This window comes from Rutilus rutilus, assembly GCF_951802725.1.
Source record: "Rutilus rutilus genome assembly, chromosome: 13".
NCBI lineage: Eukaryota > Metazoa > Chordata > Actinopteri > Cypriniformes > Leuciscidae > Rutilus > Rutilus rutilus.
The window spans coordinates 17,428,789-17,453,964 of record NC_140218.1 but is presented as its reverse complement, the minus strand read 5'-3'; the positions used below and the strand labels follow the sequence as shown (position 1 = coordinate 17,453,964).

Here is a 25,176-nt window from a genome sequence, read left to right as displayed (position 1 = left end):
CCTTGATATTATCAACAGTGATCAAAAAAATCTTTTAAAAAAGGCCATTGATTAAATCACTAGTGTACGAACAACTAATGCTATATAACTTGAGCATTAAAGCTTAATCCACACAGGATTACAAATAGGCCACTTAGATCCTCTATACTATTACATTGGTCATTTTACACTAAGACAAGATTACAGTCTCAGTAAAATTTAAGTACAATGAATCTGCACAGGGGCTTCAGATACAACTCATGTCAGCTCAAAAGCACTGTGTCCATAAAACACCCAAAATGTACCATTAATAATATTGAGAAGAATGACATTAGATGCTGCAGAGCTGAAACCTAGTTTTGTGGATAATTCTGTATAAAATTGCATTTACTGATCCATTTATTGTAAGATGCACCACAAAATTGTAATTTATGCCTTGAAAATTCCTCTTAACTGAAAAGCTGTATCTGAAAGTAAACAATCTGCTTTGCCTTTTTTTAAATGAAAATAATGGAAATATAGCAAGTCTATAAACTTTTTGTTTCCCTCAAATATACACTACTATTCAAAAGTTTGGTGTCTGTCTTTTAAAGAAGTCTTGTATGCTCACCAAGGTTGCATTTATTTAAACAAAAATACAGGTTTCACTTTTGATCAATATTTAATGCAACCTTGCTGAATAAGTTTTCATTTCTTTAAAAAAGAATTACTATTTTGGATGGATCTTTATCCACAGTCCTCTTCAAATGATAAAGTCTCCATAGCACTTACCAGAGGCCCCCATAGGAGAAGTGGCAGGGGTGACCATTTGGGCATTTAAGCCGAGAGAGTGAGATGGAGCTGGTGGGACAGGCTGCGATGAAGCCCCAGATGGCCCTGGCAAGGGTCCTGGAGGAGTTTCTCTCTGTGGGGATGTCAAGGGGGTGCTCAGGGGGGTGCTGGGCTGTGATGTCGGTCCTCCGGCTAACCGAGCCAGCCGCCTTCTACGGATCTAAACAAGACAGCGTAATTACAATTTAATGTAATTACAGATCAATAATGAGCAAACGTTTGAAATCTGACCTCAACTGCTTTTAGTTTGTAAACAACACAAGGGCATATCTTTAAAAGCAAAGAGGGAATTTCGATATCTTACACACATGCTTTTGAGGCAAACAGCAGTATGTTTTTAACGTGCTAAAGCATCGCTAGTATTTTCAGCAGTGAGGAATCATCACTACACCGTGGAGTGAGTCATACGAGCTGGAGAAGGCAAACTGAAGGCCTCGGCTTCTACAGCAAATAGTCAGTGAAATGGCAAAGACATATACATAACTGAATGGATCAAGATTGAAAAAAGGTAAGACCCAGCCAAAGATGATGCATCTCAGTTCACAGACATACTGCTTTTGCAAATTACATTGAATTGTCTACCATTTCATATTTATGTGAGCTAAAATACAGAATAAATGCAATTATTAATCAATATAGCAACTTATTTTGAAAATGAAAAGTTCCAAGGTAAATGGTTGACATCTATTAATTAAATTCAGTTCACACATATAGGCTTACTGTTTTTGCAAATTACATTGAATTGTATACTATTTCATATTTATGTGAGCTAAAATACAGAATAAATGCAATTATTAATCAATACAGCAACTTATTTTGAAAATTAATGGTAAATGGTCGACATCTATTTTAGTATGATTTTAACAATTATTACTTAAGCTAACTCCAAGCTACTCCCAGCATGACCAGTTCAAAAGTGCCTAAAACCCTTGAAAACCAGTCTGACCTGACTGGGAGACCAGCAAACCTGCTTTCAGGTCATAGCTGGGCAGAGTTTGGTCTTAATTTACAGCAGAACAACAAAACACAAAGCACTGACTGAAATGCACACCAGTGTCATACAGTAACAACAACCAATGCAAAATGGCAATATCCAAACCCTGAAACAAAGAGCTCTATTGGTTAAAATGCACTTAAAATACCAAATTATCCTAAAATACTAGGTTTTTCTTCAAGTTAAACCAAAGGTTTTATGCTTCAATAGTTCCCCCCATTATAAATATACCGACCTGACGCCTGACAATAGCTTGTTGCGCATGATTTCAGTTTCTAAACCAGATACCATTTAACCAAATGCATACCTTTGGCAAAGTTAACCTCTATAATTACATATTTTATCACGACTTTAAATTTAAAAACTTAAATTGATCAAATATCTGGTACAAAATGATTTTATTTCTTCACACGACATTCTTTCAGCCATTTTGGATTCCCAGTGAAGAAAAGCTTCACAAAAGAAATCTTAACTTGTCAACTGGTTACAAGCTCCCCAGCGACTAAAAACGATAAGGATGATATTTTAATTGTCAAATAAAAAAATAAGAAGAAAAAAGCAGATTGTCTAAGCTTGTGTCAGATCTAGTTTATTACATTTATCACCAGCTAGCGAGCTGACTGGAAATAACCTTATTCTCGTTTAATTCCACGTCTATACCGGCACTTAAGTGGCTAGAAATTACGATTTAACATCTAGCCTTATATTTCTGTGCGAAATACGTTTGATCTGGATATACTGAGCTGTTGATTAGCCTGTATCCTGTTAGCTTATCCCATCATTACTGCGATTGAAAAGGTGACAATGACAAGTCAATAAGCCTTTAATAAAACACAAAAACATAACAGTCCTGACATCACATGAGCGGTTTCGACTGGAATTACACTAAACTGTGTGAAAAATAACCTTACCTCTTCAGGACTGAGCTGCTCCATTGCCTTTCTTTTAATTTTCACCTTAATTATGTTGCTAGCCAGTCAGCTAGCTTCCTTATAAACACCAAAAGTGCATAGTCTGAACCATAAAACAAATATCAATAAGCTGTGATTGTCTTATTCAGATCTTTATATTAAAAATTCAAGCGCGCGTGGCTGATTTTTTATGATCGGGAAGCGTTATCTTCGGTTTCTTTTAAGAATGAAACAAACACAAAAGTATTATTCGTCAAAACACCGACGCGGCCATTTTGGATCTGGAATCACGTGACGTGAGATCGACACATTCCAGGCTGCGGCAGTTCAGGAAACTGATTTCACTGCTAAGGCGACCTCAAGAGACTGGTTTTCTTCAAAACCAATCTCAAGAGACTTGTTTTCTTCAATATCAAGTCTAATTGGTTTAAAATGGATGGAAACGCACATAGTAATTAAATATCTTAAAATGATTAATCATGACAGCTTCTATTCACATTTGAACAAATAATAAATAAATAATATATATATATATATATATATATATATATATATATATATATATATATATATATATATATATATATATTGCATCATTTGGACTTACGAGATGTAGCCTAATTATTATTCTCTATTATCTGTTTCTTTACAAACTTACAAAGTTTATCATCATTCTGATTAGTTTGTTGACTGATCATCCCCAAGATGAGACGCCATAAACCAGAAAGGTTACAAATCAGCATTGTGTACACAAAGTACCTATTATAATCTGTTACTGAATAATAATATTTTCCGTTGATTGAATTGATGATGATTATTATTATTAGTTGTTGTTGATTGCAATTTTTCATGATAGATACATTACAACCTATAGTGGAAAATAACACACAAAGTATATTATAACTTGTTTCAATTTTTATTGCACAATAAGTGACTTTCAAGTAACAGAATTGAACAAGGTGTTACATTTAAGTAATTTAATTAACAAAAGTGTGTATATTTAGGTGTCATAAAATATACATGAACAAAAAATAAAGCTTAACAAGCTTTTATAATAAAAAAAAAAATCAGTTTTACAAAACGTTTTTCAAAATGTTTTCAAAATGAAGCATGGCCCTTGATTAGTCATATTCTTGTGAAACAATGATTCTGGCTTGCAAGAAAAACAGAAGTGCATTACACATTGCTAAATGTTTGTGAATGTGTCTCTTGTATTACATGTAAACATGATTAGGCAATGACAACATGCAGCGAGTGTCTCCAGTGCCTAAACTACTGTTGACCCGAGTTCGTTCTGTTCGTGGTCTTATTGCGCCCTCTAGTGACACTATACATAATGCTCCTAGACATCCTGCCTCAGTCTGCAAGCCTCTCGCTGCTTGTAATTGATCAGTCAGGTTTTGAGGCACAAGTTGAAACTCTTGGTTCTTGTTCTCGCCTCATACTCCTCTGACTTAGAAGGGGTGGTGTGGCGCAATGGATAAGACACATGCCTTTGGTGTGAGAGACCCGGGTTCGAATCCACTGTGTGACACCAATGTGTCCCTGAGCAAGACACTTAACCCCTAGTTGCTCCAGAGGCGTGCGACCTCTGACATATATATAGCAATTGTAAGTCGCTTTGGATAAAAGCGTCAGCTAAATGAATAAATGTAAATGTAAATGTAGAAGCGTGAACAACTTTGTGTACAGCATTGCGCCTTTTCAAGTAGTAAACAAACGTCACAGCAGGGCCTCAGATAACCCGTTTGAAAACTTGCTTGCAGATTTGATCTTCACAGTGCAACTCCTGTAAAAGGTTGAGAGGTCTGATTATTAATGGGTTACTAAATGAAATCAGCTCATAAATGTTTATTGCAGAAGTTTATAATGTAAGATGCTTAATTTCACACTTACCAAATGGAGTTTGTCATCCTCGATCCAGTGTCTCCAACCTCTGTTCTTCTTCTCACCCTTTTGAATGCACACCAACTTGTTCCCCTCCCAGTCCACCAGAGACTAGACAAACAGATGTTTCATTTTTAAACAGTGCATTAAGTGTTTCCCCCATATTGTGTGCTGACTCTGAGCAAATATTTGTGTTCAAACAGACTAAAAATAATGATGAAAGTGGGATGTCGGTGTTAGTGCTGTAAGAATGTACATTTTCTTCTACAATGAAATGTCATAAAAATAAAAATAAAGACAATAAATAAACTACTACGCTACTTACTAGTAAAAAAAAAAGTGAAACCAGTAAATTATGCATAATTCCAAGCAACTATCCCTAAACCAAACCCTAATCCTAAACATGACCCTAAGTACATGTTAAAGTACTTATTTGTGTAATTACACTGTGACAAGGACACCTTAAAATAAAGTGTGATAGATAGATAGATAGATAGATAGATAGATAGATAGATAGATAGATAGATAGATAGATAGATATTCGTTTTAATATAATAATACAACTTTGTAATACCTTGCAGTGTCTGTCATCCAACCCCTTGGTGAACTCTTGAAACTCCTCATTGACTCTGAATGAGAAAGTGTAGTTTCTGAAAGTGCTGATAGTCTTCACAACATATCGATCCCCCACCTGCTCGATTACTTTGCGAAGTTTTAGCTTAAGGGCGATCTTACGGGTGTACAGGCCGATCCCTGTGAGAGGACAAAGTTTAGGATCTATTACTCCTTACATACATTAAATACAAATGGGAATGCTTTACACACTGTATAATAAATATAATATAATATAATATAATATAATATAATATAATATAATATAATATAATATAATATAATATAATATAATATAATTGTTGGGGGAAAAAATGATATTAGCTATGTCAATTTAAGGAATAGACATAAGAGCAATCATCAATTTTAACAGGAAAAAGAATCCAATCTTACCTAAAGCAATCATGAATCCCTCAAAGTTGACATTGCTGACCATGTCCCATGTACCACAGAGGCTTACAGGCATTTTGTTAACCGTCTGCAAACTATCCCAGTAGAAATCAAGGTGCAAGGTATAAGATTCACAAAGTTATTTATGTGTTGTGAGCTGAGTGGGCAGTCCTTCTTTCTAATTTGCATGTCTTTGTTTCTTCACAGTTCAGGCTGTACCTCATCATGCCTTACATAAAGAAAAACGTGTCTGGCCGGTGTTTGTGTGCTAATAGTTTGCCCAAAAAAAAAAAAAAAAACATGATCACAATAATACCTGTTCAGACGCTTATATAAAAATGCAACTCTTGACATAGCCATGTTTGAAAAATTTTCATTTTTTAACATTACAAATATTAATGTTAACAATGCAATCAACTTTACTCTCGTTAAGGTCACTTGCATTGTCTTCCTTGTATCTTGCGGAAAATATTTCTTAGCACATTTGTTTTTTTTTCCATTTCTGATGACTTCATAATCACATGAGCGCCAGAAAACAAAACATCAAGTACGCACGTCAAGTTACTGTGAATTTCGATAAATAGGCTTTAGAGACAGAAACTTTTTTGAGCATGTGATGATGAATAGGTGTTAATTAAAATTGAATCAAGCGACATTGTGGATGAGATGCATTTAAAAAGTAGCCTATTATTTATTATTGTTCACAATCATTTTAGACCTCATTTAAAAACCACGACTGATTGAACAAATCTGATCACAATAAACAAAACTACAAGGTATCAAATGTGACTTGAAAGGGAATGGTACATAGCCTATGCTAAGCTGTTTTGATTATATGCAAATGTCCCTAATCAATCAACGTGAGAGACACAATCAGTGAAAGAACCAGAGAAACTCAAGTCTTTTTAGTGTTTACTATTTTTAAATCTTACCGGGTCACGAGGACAAGACAAGTGCCTGAGGGCGAATGTAGATGCGGGTATGATCTTATTCTTAACAGAAAACAAACAACTTCACTATGCATGACCGAAAATCAACTCAAAGGAATTTCTGTAGTAATCACGTTATTCCTGGCTGGGAATTCCCACATTTCTGCAGTATATGTGTGGTATAAGATAGGGTTTACATATATTAGCACTGACGTAAAAAAGGTCTAAGAAAGGTCATACTTGTTCAGTAACTAAAAAAAAAAAAAAAACACCTTGCAAGAACAACAAGGTTCAATTTGACACTGTCAAATTGCTGTACTCTACATGTCAAGATCTCAACACAAATACTCTCAAAAAAAAAAAAAAAAAAAAAAAAACCTTGCAAGAACAACAAGGTTCAATTTGACACTGTCAAATTGCTGTACTCTACATGTCAAGATCTCAACACAAATACTCTCAGAAAAAAAGAAAAAAAAGAAAAAAGAAAAAAAGAGTCTGATGTTTAAACGCTTCGGGAAATGTTCTCACTTGTCAAATAAATGTCACTAAGCAAATGTGGCATTGCTTGAATTCTAGAGCAACCTTCTCTAATGACCCTCAACACTTGTTATGCAATCATTTTTTCCCCCTTTTTTAATTATAGATATGTATTATTAAAAAAAAAAAAGAGCAAATGACAATTATAAACAGGTTTTACATTTATTAGCACCCATATGGCAGAGCATTTATTGTTCTAAATATTGAAATCATTTTTTGGATACTCTATATAACTGGTCAAAACCTACACAGTTCCTGTTCTAAAAAAAAAAAAAAAAATCTCTTTATTTAAAAAAAAATCTAAACATATTCAAATCAAACAATATTTCACAAAATTCATCAAACATTATTGACCATACTGAATAATTCCCGATCAAATGCAAATTGCTCATTAGCCAAATGTGTTCAAGAAAGCAAAAACCACTATGAATCAAGTGTCCATCACGCCTGTTATGGGTAACAGACCAGCCTTCCATCAAAGACCAAGAGTCTTGCTCAAAAGCAGCAGAACATCAGTCTAGTTAGTGCTGGTGTATCTCTGAAGAGGGGCGAGGATGACATCAGCATTCTTCTGCTCGCTCTCAGCGCTATACAGACTGTGATCCTGAATATAGCGCACCACAGGGTCGGGCAGCAAGTAGCGCACGCTCTGTCCTCTGCGCAGGGCACGGCGCACATGTGTAGCTGAGATCTCGTTCGTCACCCATTCTCGCACAATATGGATGTTCTTTCGGTGTTCGTACAGCACATCAGACTGATTGATAAACTTCTCAGCGTCACTGCCACATCTTGTGATGCACACCACACCGTACTTTCCCACAATCTCCTCAATGTCCTCTGGCTTCCAAAGTTTGGGGACACCAAAGGACTCCAGCACATCAGCACCACATAGCAGCTTCAGATGAGGGGTGTCTAAAATATACATTTATGAGAATAATACACATCATTAGTGATTTTGACAGCTGTAATTATAACAGATCTTAAAAGTCATGATTCATTTGAAATATGTGCTCCTTTCAGCCAGCATTTTAGCCAATGCTATAATATGGTTTCTGCAAGTATCTTCAAATTAAATGTAATGCTTTTTAATGCCATTTTTTTTATTTGTAATGCCATACATGACACTAACCACAATTAAAAACACTTACATTTTTGTAGGTTTATATCTAGTTTATATATTTTGTAATGTAATAAAAAAAAAAATTGTGGCTACTGTCCCTTTAAGACCAGCCGCTACTGACAGAGACGCGGATCTCACACGCGCCTCATCAACTCTTCACGTTCATTTAAGACTTTATTTAACTCAAGACTGGGTACTATCAGAGCCCGTCTACGGAGAGCCTTGGCACTTCCTATTAGCCCCATTGTATAGATCTTGGTTGCAGTTCCATTAGAATTCCACTGGAGGTGATCGCGGGCGAGTGCAGACTGAATGGGAGTCTATGGGGCTAGACGGCTAAATGTATCTCTTTCACCCGATTGCCGTTGAGAAATCTCAGATTTGAGTGTAGATTTTGTAAGTTCAACATGGGTTATAGGTCGAAAGTTGAATGAACGAGTACTTATGTCCTTTCGATTTCTTACAGGTTGAGTTGTTGTTGCCCATAACATGCTAGCATTCTGCTAATGAACGCTGATTGGTCAGTGAAGGACTGATTACGACCAGAGATACCGCTTGATGGCATTGTGGCATCCGAAGCGGGACCAGAAACAAACAAAACAAAAACTCTTCTAGCACGTGTATTTACCTGTGTCAGCTGTGTTGTCGATGCCTCGAGAGAAAAGAAAGTGCAGAGCGCGAAAGCACCAAAGTGACTGAAGGATTGCCGTAAAGCAGTATCTCTGGTCGTACGATGTGTATGACGTCATTGACACTTTAAAAGACTTTTTAAAGCAAATAAGTGACTCTAAAAAATCTAACACCCAGCAATGCCTAATTTCTTTGCATCTCCTTTCGAATACAACATTCAAATTACTAGAAAAATATTTATATCCTGAGAAGAGTGGATTTTGATGGGTATAGCGTCATAGACCTCCATTCATTCTGCACTCGCCTGCGAGCGCCCCCGCATGGACAGAGACGTGTTACTGCAGCCAATCCAGAAACCGGAAGTAACCAGGAGTGCCAATTCTCTTCCTATTAGACTGGTCTTATGTTATGAAGATACTCGACAAAACGGACATTTTGACATAATTGTGCGTGTTACTGTTTGTTCAAGCCAAGTTCAGGTTCAAAGCATTTGCACGAATAAGAGCGGGATCATATAATGTAAAGCTAGCCAAAGGGTGACAAAAATTAACGGATGCTGCGTTAATTGCGTTAAATATCCACTTCTATTGGAATTTGGGGGGGGGGGGTCTAGTTTTATTCCTGTTATTCCTGCTGTACAGAAGTACAGGTCATCTCCGCATCACGGCAATTTTGCTCCGGCCGGAAGCAATTACCAAACTGGTTCCGCGTGTTTATTACACTAGCGTCAGAGCCAGAGCCCGTCTACTGCTAGCGTTAACACACAACCCGTAAAGACACGTGACATCGATGTGACTTGAAATGTCTCAGCAGCGTCTTAAGTTTGCTTATGAGCTGCGATTTCTCTCTCGAGAAACCACGCTTGTGCATTTTTTTCTCTGATTCGATCAAACTTGCGCATTACATACCGTTTCACTAGCTGGCGAACAATACCGGCTTCAGCGTCACTACGACACGGCATTATTAATAATATATAATATCAAATAAACTGATAGTATACATTTTTATTCAAAACTATATCTAAATTTTTAATGCATGTAGGATTAAAATCCATTTAATGACTTTTAATGCTTTTTAATGCCCCGCGGAAACCCTGAATAAGTTAAATATGGTACGGTTAGGCTGTTGATCTGCAACTAAATATAAAGACAAGACAAGAATTCTGAAAAAAATGTGCCATGGTTTCCACAAAAATATTTCAATGATAATAATTAAGGTGAAAATTCAGATTTGCCATATTAAAATAGAATAAACAATTAAAATGAAATTGTAATAATACAGTTTTACTGTATTTTATTATCAAAAAAGAGAAAACATGGATTTTCATACGTTTACTTATGTCTATAGTATATCTCTATAAATATACTATAGACATAAGATTTATGATAAATAAATCTTATCTCATTCATAAATGTCTCATTTATAAGACATCTCTATGAATGTCTATAGTATAGAGAGTTTTATTTTTCATATTTTTACCCTAAATAGGGTGTTGTGAGCATTATTGTAATGTCTGTTTCATTCATACTCGTAGCCAGAGGGCGCCCTCACGCAGAATGCCAACAAGTGAGACCCATAGAAGTCATAAAACTTATGATGTTTCAGGAAATCCCTTAAATGGACAAAGTCATAAAATCGCATACTTCCCTACTATATAGTAGGTGAAAAACAGTATGTGACAAAAGAAGTATGTCCGAATTCACAGTACTCATAAAAGAGTATACAAAAGTACCCCGATGACCTACTACTTCCGACGAGATTCTGAAGTGTGCATATGATGGACACTTTACAATCCCATGAGGCCACGGGAGAGGATTTATGAATGCCAGTGAAGCGAACATAACTGACGCTGATAGGTCACACGATAATGACAACGTGGCGAATATAGTACGCCTGGATTACATTCATACTACAAAAACTTGTACTATATAGAACATACTTTTTTAGTGGTCGTGAAGTAATTACTTATTCAAAATAAGTACCTACTCAAGAGAGTATGCGATTTCAGACACAGCCATCCAGATATCTCTGCAGCAGAATAAAAAAATGCAGATAAAGATGTATCGACTGATGAAACATAAAGACAACAAACATGTGACAGCGACAATATATGGTTTATCTGTGTTCTTCACGCCACCTGGGTTATTTTCATAATAAGTATATTTATAAAGCAATGCTAATCGACATTGCCTTTTTTCACTATATAGAATACTAAAAAAGTATATATTTTATGAAGCCATGTCAGATCACAAAAGGAAGTTATTTCAGTTACTAAAGTTTGGAGTAAAAACATGTCATTAAATGTTTTCTTTTGTTGGACAACAGGTTTGGAAACAAAGTTTGGATAGATGTTCGGCGCATGTTCCTTTTGCAAAAAATTCGGTGCCCACTTCAAAACTAAAATCTAGAAGGAAACACGGGGCTGCCCTCAACAAGCATTTCACCTGTTTCTCTTCACAAGTTGCTTCAATTCTCACTTATTACACCTTTACATTTGTTCACAGTGTTCCACTTGGAGAGGAATGCTTTGGGATAGGGTGACCAGACGTCCCGAAAAATTCGGGACAGTCCCGAAAACTAAACTGTTGTCCCGAATCCCGAATCTGGCCCTAATTTGCCGAAAATTATACTAAAGCAAAATTTTGAGTAGCCTAGTTATTGTCTGATAAACATTAAAAACTGTCTGCGGAGGTTGAGTCGTTCTGCAACCAGCCCCCGCCGGCTTTTTTTGTGGCAGACTAAAGACTAATGACAGACTGTTGATCTTTGAATAAAAATATGTTTGGTTCAGGTTTGAAATTCATTATCTTTTATTATAGGCTACGCAGTCTAATATCATAGAAGCCCCCCATCCCGTCACCCCAGACCGCAGACCCCCCCCCGTCCCGTCCCGTCCCGTCCCGTCCCGAATTTCAGCCAATCTCATCTGGTCACCCTACTTTGGGACAGTGCTGAGAGATGCAGATTGTGTTCAATAGTGTAAACACTATTATATAACTTGCTGTACCCTTTTCTCTACTGTCCTGAGGGTACATCAGCAATTCAATGTATTGCCGTTTGTCAAGTATAGTGACAGGGTGACATTCTAAGGTACACACCCTTTTAAGTGCACTGAGCAGTAGGAACATTTATCCTTTGAAAGATTTCTGTGGATTATTTTCCATACCTGCATTTGTGTTAATATAAGAACTCTGACAGATGCTTTTATTTTGCTCCAGCTTTCTCCTCTTCCCACACCTCACTGTGTCCACATCATCATTGCTGTTGTCCTCGCTAGAAATGAGTCCTGCATGATGGTGCCTAAAAAAAGATCAGAATGATCTGATTTAATGTCAACAGACTGCATAAAACGTTGATCATTTTGACGTAGCAGCACATCATATATGACGTCCAACCACACAAGATGACATTATCAGATGTGGCATGGAACTCACGCAAAGATAGACAGCACTACAGTAGGTGCAAAACAGAAAGGGTGTGACAGATTTATCTTTTACGTCAACCAAAATGAAATGTTCTCTAAAAGCACATGATCTTAAGATGTTCCCACCGAACTACTTTGGCTGTCTCCACCCACTCCGACTGCTGACTCTCCCAGTCACTCACTGTGATCCAATCAGAGTTCTCCGTGGCCAGTCTTGCCATCTCTAACCGATGACAGGCTCCAATCAAACCTTTCTTTTTATAGCTATCTCCAACTGGAGAGATTATGCCTTTCACCACTCTGTATCTTCCTGAGTCAACATAGAAATAGAAAAATAATAAGATGTATGCTAATTATGTATAATGTTTATCACAAAAAATGCGATGAGTGATAACAAAAACAGATGAATTTTAAAATAATATACATTCACATTAATACATTTTTTATTTAAAATGTACCAGTGTCTTCAAGGTGATCCCGAGCCAGTTCGAACATACGCAGGTGCATGTTTGTGATGGGGTTGAAGGACCCGCATGCCAGCAGCACCAGTTTGGTTTTCTCTTGTGATGCCATTGATTATTTGGAAGATGCTGTCTGCCGAAAAAGAAATCCACTGTAGATAGAAATATATTCTGAAATCAGACAATGCTCTATATCTCACAATTAATTATTTACACAAAATGATATTAATTCATATATCATTTTGTATATATAATCTTATATATTAATATAACTATAAATATATATATATATATATATATATATATATATATATAAATATATATATATATAATTCATTACAATTATTTACTAAAGTAATAAACGTTAAACGACTGCAGGACAACAAAACAACCAAATATTTCTCTAAAGGCAAATCACAACCAAATTTCCTGTTTCAAAAGTGTATGTAGTAAGAGGTAGTAGCATTATAGCTATAGTAATTTCTGCACCAGGGAACACGTAAAGAGGAAACATTAAAAAGGACCCTCGCCTTAGGATTTAAGAATGAAACCACCATTCCACAAATATGCGTAATAATATGCCACCATACTTGTGTTTAACGTTACTTCTTACCAATTCAACACACTAGTCTCGTGCTTCCTAGTTAGCTGAGTGCAGTGGTTGTGCTCCTGTACCGACAGATACAGCTCTAGACAAACAGCAAGACCTACAAACAGAACGTTGTTAAAAATAATCGAACATTCCCATTGTTTTGACAACTGAAACTGCAGTGTGGGACATTTTTTTTTACAGTCTACTATGGTGCAGACAGACATGCGCAATTGCTACGAGTTAGTAGTGTGTTCGTGATAATCAACTCTGCGCGGCGTTTACGCAGAAAAGATAATAGTGCTAGCAAACCACACCTTAGCAACTGAACTGGATTTAGGAACTTAAATCCTATTGTAATTTTGTCTTTATCAGTAGGACTTTTATTGGGGGAAAAAGCACGGGTGAGAATTACTACTTTATTAATGTAAAACCACGCCGTTTAGGACTCACAGGTCGTATTTTTTTTGTTTATATATATTTAAGTCCAAGCTAAGCTAACTGCGCAGAGAGAGAGAGAGAATAAAGCAGGGTGACAAAATAATGTGATATATTTCATGAATGGGATACTAGACCTGTCAAGATGGTAAACCAAGCTGAAATAACCATATTTACCTTGCTACAGCCAACACTGTATATACTAATACTGATCAGATCAGAACTATTTTGATAGCAGATCATAACAGGTGTGACATTCTCATATGTAGTAACAGAAGGACATTTGTTAATAGATGGTGCTGAAAATGTGATATTTGCCTGTTATTTATTTAAAAAGATAAAGAATGGCTTCTCGGGGGAAATCAGAAACAACCAAACTGAGACAAAACATGGAAGAACAGTTGGACCGGTTAATGCAACAGCTCCAGGATTTAGAGGAGTGCAGGTAATGACATCCCATCAGTTCTCTACAGCACATTCAGTTTCATGCAAAGAAAAAAAGGATTTTTTTTATTGCAGAGAAGAGCTGGAAGAAGAGGAATATGAAGAAACCAAAAAAGAGACACTAGAACAGTTGAGCGAGTTCAATGAGTCATTGAAGAAGTTGATGTCTGGGAATATGACACTAGTTGATGAATTGGGGGGAATGCAGCTGGTAAGAAATTAGATTTGATTGTATTAACATACTGTATATGTTAATATATTAAACTGCTCTGAACCATTAGGCAGAATTGAAAGGTATGAATATTTTACAGTTTTTATTACTGTAAAAAGACATTTAGACTGACTACTAGTATGATTATGTATGCTGAGATCATTTACGGCTGCAAATATTTATCAGGCGATCCAAGCTGCCATCAGTCAGGCATTCAAGACACCTGAAGTTATTCGGCTGTTTGCTAAAAAGCAGCCAGGGCAACTGAGAACGAGACTGGCTGAGGTGATTAACATTTTTAATGCTGACATTTTCAAATATATAAATACCTATACAAAGACTTGTGTTAATATGTTGACGTGACACTGTATGAATTCAGATGGACCGTGATGTGATGGTTGGAAAGCTCCCTCGAGATGTGTACACTCAGCAGAAAGTGGAGATCCTCACGGCTCTGAGAAAACTTGGCGAGAAGGTGAGAGGGTTATTATTGACACACAAATGCTTCCCTGCAGACATGCATCTATTTCAAGCCTCGCGTGTTAAACCGTTTCTTGTACCTGTAACTTGTTTGAATGTGCAGCTCACAACAGAGGATGAAGCATTTCTTGCTGCAAATGCTAGTGCCACTCTGAGCCACTTTGAGAAGGTGACTGCAAGCCTGGGTAAGATGAGAATCAACCAACTATTACTATTAAAGCAACTTATGCTTAAGAATGTCCTTTTTTTTTTTTTTTTTTTTACAAACAAATGCATCTTTCCTTTCCAGGATCCGAAGATAAGATAATGGCATTGGCCAGTTCTGGAGTTGGGAAGACCCATACATAAGTCTGGTTTACTAGGATTTTTTGTTTGTTTTGTGAGCGTGGCCTAAATGCTGTCTGTGAGTTTTACAGTTTTTGTGTGTTTTTATTTGTTTTTAAGACTGGTTGCAATTCTACACTTAGGAACAGAATTTGTGACATGACATCATCTGGTCACTCAACCTAAAGTATCCATGTTGGGAGTCATCACGAGAGTTATTTGTATTGTATACACCGTATACATTTTATGTTTGATCGTACATTGTTATTTGGGTAGCCTACAGTGAAAAAAGTGTTTACATTTTCAGTGAAATGTCTCAAACATTTACACATGAAAGCGCATTTTAGAATAGCTCTTATTTTCTGAACACCGAGAGGTAAGTTTGCCTTTATTCAAAATGGTCTTGATTCATTTTTAACCCTCTGTATTGTAATTTATTAACCTTATCAAATTGTCTGCCAATAAGCCTTTTGGTACTAGTATTTGATAGTAACACTGTAATTACTATGCATTTTAATTTTCGTTTGTCATTTACTTTTTTTAACCAGTGTGATATTTGTAAATATTTTGTATTTTGAATATATTTGGTGATCAAGATCTGAAAAGTTGTCAGTGTTTTCCCTTTTCTGTATTTACAATAAGTGTCTCACTCTTACCGTCTTATTTTATTGCACTGCATATTGTAGTGGGTTGGAAAACGAGTCAAAAAACGGCTTTGAATTCCATTACAGAATGGATTGCGATCTTTGGAAAATCATTTAATATGTAAATATTTATAGACTTTATATAAAATTCCACACTGCCCATTTAACATCAAATAAAAACACAGACTGTCAAACTTTTAATTTTTATTATTCAGCTATATTATTTAATTTTATAAACCCGCTTCTGTTCGGGTTTGGCAAAAGTGTGCATCAAGGGTGTGTATGAGCACCCTTCTGAAACCTATGATGACAATTAGGACACCCTATGGCAAGGTTCCTCAAATCCTGCCCTGAAGGGCTACTGCACTGCAGAGTTGAACTCAAACCATGTTTGAAACTCACTTACAATTTTCTAGTTACTCTGAAGACGGTGACTGCATACGAAATCACATAATCTCTTGAGTAGCGACTTATTTTGAAAGAGTGATCACTTAACGACAGCTAAATAAGCATGTTCTATATAGTATGAATGTAATATGGACGTACTACATTCGCCATGTTGTCATTATCATGCGACCTACCAGTGTCAGTTACATCGCTTCACTGGCATTCATAAATCCTCTCCCGTGGCCTCATGGGATTGTAAAGTGTCCATCGTATGCTCGCTTCAGAATCTCGCCGGAAGTAGTAGGTTATCGGGTACTTTTTGCCTACTCTTTTATGAGTACTGTGAATTCTTTTGTCTAATGCTGTTTTGCCTACTATATACTAGGGAAGCATGCGATTTTGGATGCGTCCCTTTACTAGCTTGTTCAGGTGTGTTTGATTAGGGTTGGAACTAAACTCTGCAGGGCAGTGGCCCTCCAGGACCGGATTTGAGGAACCCTGCCCTACGGTCTTATGGACTTCAGAGTCATTTACATTTACATTTATGCATTTGGCAGACGCTTTTATCCAAAGCGACTTACATTGCATTTCAAGGTACACATTTACATTCTTATCAGTTCTTGCTTTCCCTGGGAATTGAACCCATGACCCTTGGCACTGCAAGCGCCAACACTCTACTGCAGGGGTGCCCAATCCTGCTCCTGCCGATCGACTGTCCTGCACAGTTCATCTCCAACCCTAATCAAACACACCTGCCTTTCATTTTCAAGTGATCCTGAAGACGTTAATTGGTTGCTTCAGGTGTGTTTGATTAGGGTTGGAGATGAACTGTGGACAGTCGATCGGCAGGAGCAGGATTGGGCACCCCTGCTCTACTGTTTGAGCTACAGGAACGTGAACATGGCAGCCATTGTATGTCCAAAAGACTGTAAGTGCATATGAAGTGAGCTATTTGGGACTGGGCCTTCTGCTCTCGACCTTTATGCAGCATTGAAAAGTTTTATAAATGGTAGTAGATATGAATATTTTTCAGTTTTCAAGCACTAGGTGGCACCATTACTGTGGTCTGTAATTCACCTTCATCTTGAAAGATGAAATGCCTGAGGAAACATCATGGTGAATGATTAAACACCCTTTGGGTAAAGAAACATATTTATTTATATTTTCTTAAAACTTTAAAGTATGAAGATGGTAGAGGGTTAATATGATGTATTTTTTAATGCTGCTTTTAAACTCTGTAACACGGATGACTAAAAGTTACTGAATGCTATACTGTGTAAATAATATATAAAGATTACTTTATCAAATTAAATTGTATATTATATATATATATATATGATTTATTTTTGTGCTAAGGTAAAAGTGGGCATAGACAGAAATTGTGTGTAGCATATAATTATCGAATGAAATAATCTGAACTCCAACACAACTTTATTCCCATCTCATCCTTTATTTTGTTCATGAGCAAGCATCAACTTCACTATAATTATTCCTCTGAATAATAGAAAAGTGAATGAGCTGGAAGGCAGCATCCAACAGTTCTACAACATCCCCAATTTTTCATTTCTAGAGCAAAAAAATAAAAGTAATTCAAAATGTGAACAACGACCACTGAAGGCTGCAAATCTGTGACAGATAATCTTTGATTCAGTAGTATTACCAGTCTCCTGACCCCTCTAACACCAGTATCATGTGCCAGTTACAGGAAATGTTTATATCTGTGTTATACATGCAAAGACAATGCTTCTGTTACATACTCACCATCTGCAGCCATTCACACTCAGCACAGACTCAGGTTATTGATTATGGAAAGTTTCTGTCGCCAGTGTCTTAAAATCGTCAAAACCACATGACAAAAATCACATCGTTTGAAACACATTTCACATGATTTTTTCCCTTGAGAAACTGCGGATGAATATTTGCATCAGGGGAAAGGAGGGAAGATACAAACAATTGTGCGATTTTCAGTAAAAACATTGATTATACTAAATTTGGTCTCATGGAATGGTCTACATCGATCAAACATCTTCAAAATGATTGTATGTTGAGAATACACTGTGAGAGACTATTACATTGGTGTGAGAAATCATTATGTATCGGATTCTTGTGAATTTCATGCTGCCCTCATCAGGAGATCACCTTTCACTATACACACATTGTTAAACTTATACCCACATATGCTGCCTATAATAATGTACATCTTTTCGAAGTGGAAGTTCCTCAAACATTATTTAGTACAATATTCATTGATGATACAGTATGGACCTATTTTCTCTACACATCAACATGAACACAAGACATCTATGCTGGACAATTAAAACGCCCACTCTTGATAAAACTAGCTGTTGATCCCTATCATAACAGAAAATGAAATAAAACCAAGTTAAAATCACTTCCCCATACCTGTACGAAATCTAATATTAAATAATTATAAAATGAGAAAATTGCAACAACTAAAAATGGCATGGATGAGTGTTTGGTTAGTTGTGTTATTTATGCGCTGTGATAGGCAAAAGGCACTCCCAACTCCACCAGCTGAAATCTGGACCTCTCTTTAAAGGTCCTGTCAATTTTGAGGGGGACCTGATGACCAAAACATTTAACAAAAACTAAAAAAAAAAAAAAAATTCTCCCATCGCCCTTTCATGGGTCACAAAAATAGACCTTCTTGACAACTTCCCGCATTTGTACCTTTTCTGACATAACATAAAATTATATTCATACCACCAATCACAACAAAGCCTTGTAGCTTAGGCCTTAAACTGAGAATAGTCATGCATGTAAACGAAAAAAAAAAAAAAAAAAAAGAGGTCTGAATGAAGTACCCTAAAGCTTCACGTCCGTCTTTACTAAACAATATACAATCTCCTAAATAATTAACATTCTTTTTCAAGCCCGACGGGAACAGAATATTATTTCCCCCCCCCGATAACTGACCATTTTCGAAGGTGCATCCCGAAATGTCCAATCACAGTAAGAAAAGTAAGAAAACGAAACTATGAAATGGATCTGAGAGCAACTACGAGGAGAAATGACCTGCAAATCTGGAGTAGATTGATAGCGTCACCAAAAAGGAATAAAAGTTTACCAAATGTAAACAAATATCTTTACACAACTCTACAGTACAGTTCCATGTACAATAAAATCTACCGACCATACTGCAAAAATATTTTACGCTTCAAGAGTTGAAATGCGTCGTGATAGGCAAATTAGCCCTTTCAATGCTTTTAGGGGCCTCAAAATGACGAGAATAATGTAGGGTAACCCTGATTTTGCAACAAAAAGAAAATTACGCCAGTGTTTTAGCAACAGAGGTCTGTTAAAACAGTACGCAATAGACGTAGCAATGCTCACATTGTCGATAATCACCAGCGCACCCATTTTCCATGTCATTTCACTCATTAATGTTATTCAGACTGGGTCATTAGAGTGCATACTGTGATTCCAATTGGTCTCTATTTATTACAGAAAATACAAGCACTATCACTGAAGAATGGCTTAAATAACTGCAGCGTGCCTAAACTGTACAACATACAGTACCACGCGGAAAAAAAACAACTGTATCACCTGAATGTGATTATTAGTCCCCATTTAAAAACATTGAAGCCTTGGTGCAGCATTTGTACCATTGCAAGCCCAGCTAGAATTAGCATATGTAAAGCCGAAGCGCTGAACCAACTCCACGCCCAACCTACAGTACGAAACGAAACGAAACGGAACGGAACGAAACGAGAAGATGCACACCCACCTCCAAGAGAAAAGACAAAATGAACGACACTTTGCCACAGAAACCTCGGCCTCTGTCATGGGTTTCTCTCTATGAAGCGGACGTCTTTTGTACGAGCATGAGATTTACCAAAAGTTTCGGAAACATGCTAAGAGCATCTGACAAATATTCTACAGCGGGTACTGTGTCTGACCGTTGGTTAGGCTTTTCACTAACACATTGACTAATTACATGGTTTCATCTTATTTACAAAATATCAAAAAGCAGTTGTATTCTTCCATACCAATGATTGCAAATCTTGCCATGCAATATAAAGAGGAAGAAAAAGAAAAAGAAAAAGTGATTCGGAAAGCATCAAAGAGTTTTTCCTCTAAATTTCCCGAGCAAATACCCCTAAAACGTCAGGTGCGAGGAATATACATTAAATCATTCTCGGAGCTCAACTTGAAAGTAAAAGTGCAGGGATGTGTCCGAACACAAACGCAAACGTATGCCGGGATTCCCCTCGGAAAGGACAGAAAAAGATTCAATAAATTAGGAACTTGTGTCGAGATACCTGTGATACTATACTACACTGAATACCACCACGATAAGATGTCGGTAGGGAAGCCTCGGCGGGTGGAAATGAAGCGGACTGCAACACCTGTCACGACAGACACCGGATATATTTGCATCTATATTGTACATATATCGTATAATCGTTTAGTTTTCAGCGTTTTTACGCATGGCTCCTTAGGTAAGGGGAACATGGGCATCCCTATTGGCAGAGGGATGTGACTGTGCAGGGGTGGATTTGTCATTGTGTGTGAGTGTGTGTGATCTTAAAGTAGTGTGTACTGTGTGTTTGGGAGGATCAGTAGTTGAGGGTCGAGTCGTCCCACTCCAGCTGCTGCTGTCTGCTCGAACCCTGCTGGTCTTCCTGTTCGCCTCCCTCATCTTCACTGCTGTCTGACTCCGCGCTGGTGATGTCGTCTTCCTCCTCTCCGTCCTCGCTCTCTTCCTCTTCCTCATCTCCTTCCTCTTCGCTGCTGTGCTGGTCCTCGTAAGTCTACAAAAGACAACTGGAGGTTCTTTAAACTGTATAATAGATGTCTGTAGATTTATTCAAATTAATTGATTCATGAGGAATCAAATTCTTTTTTTTTTTTTTTTAGAGCATGGGTTGCCAAACGTTTATTGTCGGCGGAACCCCCTAGACATAAAATATTTACCCCCTGAGATTTTAATGTCATATTTTAATAATTTAACAACACATTTGCATGTTCACAGTTCTCTGATGTTGGCTGATGGTCACATGACATGCAAATAAACAGATAAAATATATAATCCTTTTTAGTGAGTGAAATAATATTATTTTAAAATATGAATTATGTGAATACAAATTAAGTAGATCTAGCACACGCTGCATTCCTGAACTGCATGTGTATGTCAAGTAATTCTATTTTTATATATTTGTGTGTGTGTGTGTGTGTGTGTGTGTGTGTGTGTGTGTGTGTGTGTGTGTATGTATGTATGTATGTATGCATGTATGTATGTATGCATGTATGTATGTATGCATGTATATGTATATGTATATATATATATATATATATATATATATATATATATATATATATATATACACATTATATATATATGATATATCCTATATATATATAGGAGTTTAATATCTATGAAATGGTCTGGTTTACCATACTGCAAATAGTTCAGTAAATAGAAAATCCATATTAGTGGACAAGTGTACAGGAGGAGGAGGAGGAGGAGGAGGAGGAGGGATGGTTATAACAGTGTATTTTTACAACAGTGCAATGAGTTTTTGATGGGTTCAGCCCTCTGCTGCATTAACTATGTATGAGTGCTCTAAGAGCGCTGAGCGAGCTCTGTTTTAAGAACTCACCTCCATTGGGTTGACGGTGATGGTGAGGGCCGAGTCATCCCAGTCCATCTCATTCTCTTTGCCATTTTCCTGGTCCCTCATTGTGCTCTGGTGGGCAGCACGGATACGGAACACTCCCAGGATGATCATAAACACCAGGAAGCTCACACATACAACAATAACGATGGTGGCAGCACTGGGGACAACTGTGAAGAGTGGAGGGACATTAGCATTAGGTATTTAGGGTAAAAAAAAAAAGGTTGTCTGAGGTGCACCTCGCCAGCTGTCCAGATGTTGTAGATGACCTCGTATATAATCCCTAAAAGCGCACCATTAAAACGGGCTAAGTACACAGCGCCCCATAACCGTCCTACTTTTTAAATTTACTTTAAGCTGAGGAAACACTCGCGGAAAGAAACTGAATTCAGTTTTGAGCTTGACATTAAACAGATTATTCGTTTGATTACCAAATCTGGATTATCTTTAATGAGAGATTAGTGCAGTAATCTAGGAGAGATACTGTGAGAGATGAGGCAGCCAATGAAACGTCTTTATCTCCGAGAGAAGCTGAACAGATGGATCAGAGGAGGGAAGGAGAAGGTATACCTGAGGCCTGATGCGTGTTCACCAGGTTGTGTCCAGACAGGTCCACTGAAGCGTGCTGTACTTGGTTGATGAACTGAGGTTGCACCATAGCATTGTTAGCATGATCCATTGGGTTTGCTGTATGGATCACGTTGACCTGATTACATAAAAGATTAAGACGGTCACATAACTGCCATCTGCACAGTACAGTACAGTACAATACAACTTGCTACAGAATAGGTCTTATATATATATAGGTCTTATATATTTGTATATATACATGTAATAAAAATGTGTATAGTGAAAACTATATATAAAATAAAAACTAAAAGCTCTCTTAAAAATGATATTAATTATATTTAATTCATTAAATATATACACTACCGTTCAAAAGTTTGGAGTTGGTAAGATTTTTAAAATGTTTTTTTTTTTTTAAAGAAGTCTCATTTATTTGATCAAAAAATACAGAAAAACAGAAATATTTTGCCGAGTTTTTGGCAACTTTTATTATTCCAGTCTTCAGTGTCACATGATCCTTCAGAAATCATTCTTAGATTTTGATATGGTGCTCAAGTAACATTTATTATTATTATTATCAATGTTGAAAAGCCTGTGCCTTTTTAATATTGTTGTGGAACCTGAATTTTTTTTTCAATATTCTTTGATGAATAGTATGTTTCATAAAAATGTTAATGTCTTTTTAAATTAAAATGTAAAAAATCTTACTCACCCCAAATTTCTATAAGGTTGTGTGTGTGTGTGTGTGTGTGTGTGTGTGTGTGTGTGTGTGTGTTTGTGGTTGTGTGTGTCTTAGATATAACTGTACGTACTGTAGTATTTTGGATGTAATAAATTATAACAGGAGGACAGTGTGCGGTCAGCCATACCTCGACTTTAAATTCATTGCTGATGTAGCGGCCATTGAGTTCAGAGCAGACAAGTTTAAACTTCCTGTCAAACAGAGCTTCTGTGTGCCAGTTCCTGTAGCGGATCAGGTGCAGGACCTGTTCATAGTTCGCCATGGTGTTAACCCCTGTGGACAGAGTCAAACTTTAACCATGTGTTGTTAAGATTACAGTATAGAAGCTTTCATTGCTGTAAGAATTGATAAATTAGGAGATTCCAGACAGTCTGTTTTGGGGGTGACCAGGCCCTGAGAGGACAAAAGGACCTCTCTGGAGATTAGCATTTGAACTGGCTCTCATGCACCATCGAGACGAAAGTCTCACCTCCGAGTCATCTAATCTACATCTCTTTCCCTCTCCCCTCACCCCCTCCCTCTCATGCTCAGATGATCACCTGAAGATCACCCAAGAAAATGTATAGTTTAATGTGAATGATTATCACAGAGTATTTTCATGTTTGGTATCATTTAAAATGTCACAGTGCGACTGGTACAAATGTCCTATTTCCAGAATAAGTAAAACACAAGGTAATAAGGTTTTTGAAGGTTTATGGATAACTAGCATACAAGGAGGGGTCGGTCTCTCAAGCAAATGGTCACACACCCCCATGAGGTGTTACAGTGTACCTCTGAATGCAAATTTCTATTGTTAGCACATGCTTCCAGGTGAAAGGTTTGTCTATTTAAGGAGGTGCAGCAGGGAGATCGGGGCCTTTTCTGTACTTCAGATCGGTCCGTTAGGCTGGGAGATATAGATCTCTCAGCCTAACGTATTTCTTAATGTTGGGTTTGCATCTTCTCTCTATTCCAGAGCATTTGATGTTTTGTATCGATTATCTTTGAATTGATTATGAAATTGGCATGATACATTTACCTGACATAATAAATTGTTACATTTGATTATTCTCACTGACTTTGATATTATTTTCATTGAAGAGTTAAACGGAATAGTCAAACACTCACTCACTTTTAGTGAGGCACAAATATTATTCAAACCTTTCATTTATGGAGTCAGATGAATTAACGAGTAAATACATATGATTAATATATTACAAATTTAACCACCAATACTTCGCATGAGGAAAGGACAGTAACATGTGATAACCTTCCGCGCTGGTCGGACGCCGGACTTTGGGCCGATTTAGCGGGTTTACATTGCCATTAGATCAGCCAGATACTGAATATAAACTACCGTGAACGAAACTCACAAATATAATCCATAGAATGCAACTAAATAGCAGTTGTTTGTTGATGTAGATGGATGAGTACCTGTGATGACCATGCCCACGTTAGAAGAGCTCATCTCCAGAGTTCTCTGCTGGATTTGGGCCAGATCCACCTCTAAACTCTCATGATCTCCATTCAGATCATCTCCCACTACAGTCACCTCACACGTGTCCAAGTTATGCATGATCTCCTCAGATACCACCGTCTCTTGCACTGCCAAAAATAAAAAGCCATCCGTCAGTAAGTTAGATCAGAGCCTCTCCATTTGATTGAATTTAATCTTGGAAAGACTTGAATGTTCAGAATAAGTCCACCATGCAATTCTATGGCAAATATTGATTAGGAGGAATAAAGTAACCAGTAAGAAATACTTACAATGCACTAAAATGTCAAATAAAAACGTGAGCCAAGAGAAAACCTCTTAGGGACTGTCTTTTCCTAAAGCATAAGCTATACAGTTCATCCGAGAATCAGAATTAGTTCTCCAAGAAACAGGTTAACCATTTGCATTTCCATTTAATATGTTATTCCGAGTTAGTATAGCATTCTTTCTTCCTTAGATCACAAATGTCATACAGGTTTGGAATATTATATGGGTGAACTGTCCCTGTAAGTAATTTCTCTTGCAGTCAATG

The 25,176-nt window shown here is 37.0% G+C and overlaps 4 protein-coding genes across 9 annotated transcripts in view; 1 reads left to right on the top strand and 3 right to left on the bottom strand.

Annotated features, from left to right (window-relative positions):
• ube4b (ubiquitination factor E4B, UFD2 homolog) overlaps positions 1-3,061 on the bottom strand; it is a 30,879-nt gene extending 27,818 nt beyond the window's left edge. The window contains exons 1-2 of one of the 2 annotated variants that reach the window (XM_084429266.1): positions 2,716-3,061; positions 751-970 (exon numbers count right to left, since the gene is read on the bottom strand). In XM_084429266.1, the coding sequence (XP_084285392.1) occupies positions 751-970; positions 2,716-2,739 (244 nt within the window). In that variant the 5' untranslated portion in view covers positions 2,740-3,061. The remainder of the gene's footprint in view (positions 1-750; positions 971-2,715) is intronic. The other variant, XM_084429267.1, reaches the window with a different exon arrangement.
• Positions 3,062-3,615: 554 nt separating this feature from the next.
• Positions 3,616-13,509, bottom strand: LOC311302396 (nicotinamide/nicotinic acid mononucleotide adenylyltransferase 1-like). The gene is made up of 9 exons (XM_084428215.1): positions 13,319-13,509; positions 12,703-12,857; positions 12,371-12,554; positions 11,987-12,120; positions 7,599-7,982; positions 5,608-5,730; positions 5,177-5,355; positions 4,612-4,713; positions 3,616-4,504 (listed from the first exon to the last, which is right to left on the bottom strand). The coding sequence occupies exons 2-9, from the start codon at positions 12,815-12,817 to the stop codon at positions 4,451-4,453; spliced, it is 1,275 nt and encodes a 424-aa protein (XP_084284341.1). The 5' UTR covers positions 12,818-12,857; positions 13,319-13,509; the 3' UTR covers positions 3,616-4,450.
• Positions 13,510-13,534: 25 nt separating this feature from the next.
• On the top strand, positions 13,535-16,026 carry lzic (leucine zipper and CTNNBIP1 domain containing). 2 transcript variants are annotated; one of them, XM_084427825.1, is made up of 7 exons: positions 13,535-13,698; positions 14,070-14,177; positions 14,252-14,387; positions 14,574-14,672; positions 14,767-14,862; positions 14,971-15,052; positions 15,157-16,026. In XM_084427825.1, exons 2-7 carry the CDS (start codon positions 14,077-14,079, stop codon positions 15,213-15,215), a joined length of 573 nt encoding a protein of 190 aa, XP_084283951.1. In that variant the 5' UTR covers positions 13,535-13,698; positions 14,070-14,076; the 3' UTR covers positions 15,216-16,026. The 2 variants fall into 2 exon arrangements, with proteins under 2 accessions (XP_084283951.1, XP_084283952.1); XM_084427826.1 differs by having other exon boundaries at positions 13,582-13,980.
• Positions 16,027-17,652: 1,626 nt separating this feature from the next.
• clstn1 (calsyntenin 1) overlaps positions 17,653-25,176 on the bottom strand; it is a 42,192-nt gene continuing 34,668 nt past the window's right edge. For all 4 annotated transcript variants that reach the window (XM_084427434.1, XM_084427435.1, XM_084427432.1 and 1 more), the window contains 5 exons: positions 24,584-24,754; positions 23,298-23,443; positions 22,432-22,567; positions 21,847-22,031; positions 17,653-20,997 (listed from right to left, as the gene is read on the bottom strand). In XM_084427434.1, the coding sequence (XP_084283560.1) occupies positions 20,803-20,997; positions 21,847-22,031; positions 22,432-22,567; positions 23,298-23,443; positions 24,584-24,754 (833 nt within the window). In that variant the 3' untranslated portion in view covers positions 17,653-20,802. The remainder of the gene's footprint in view (positions 20,998-21,846; positions 22,032-22,431; positions 22,568-23,297; positions 23,444-24,583; positions 24,755-25,176) is intronic.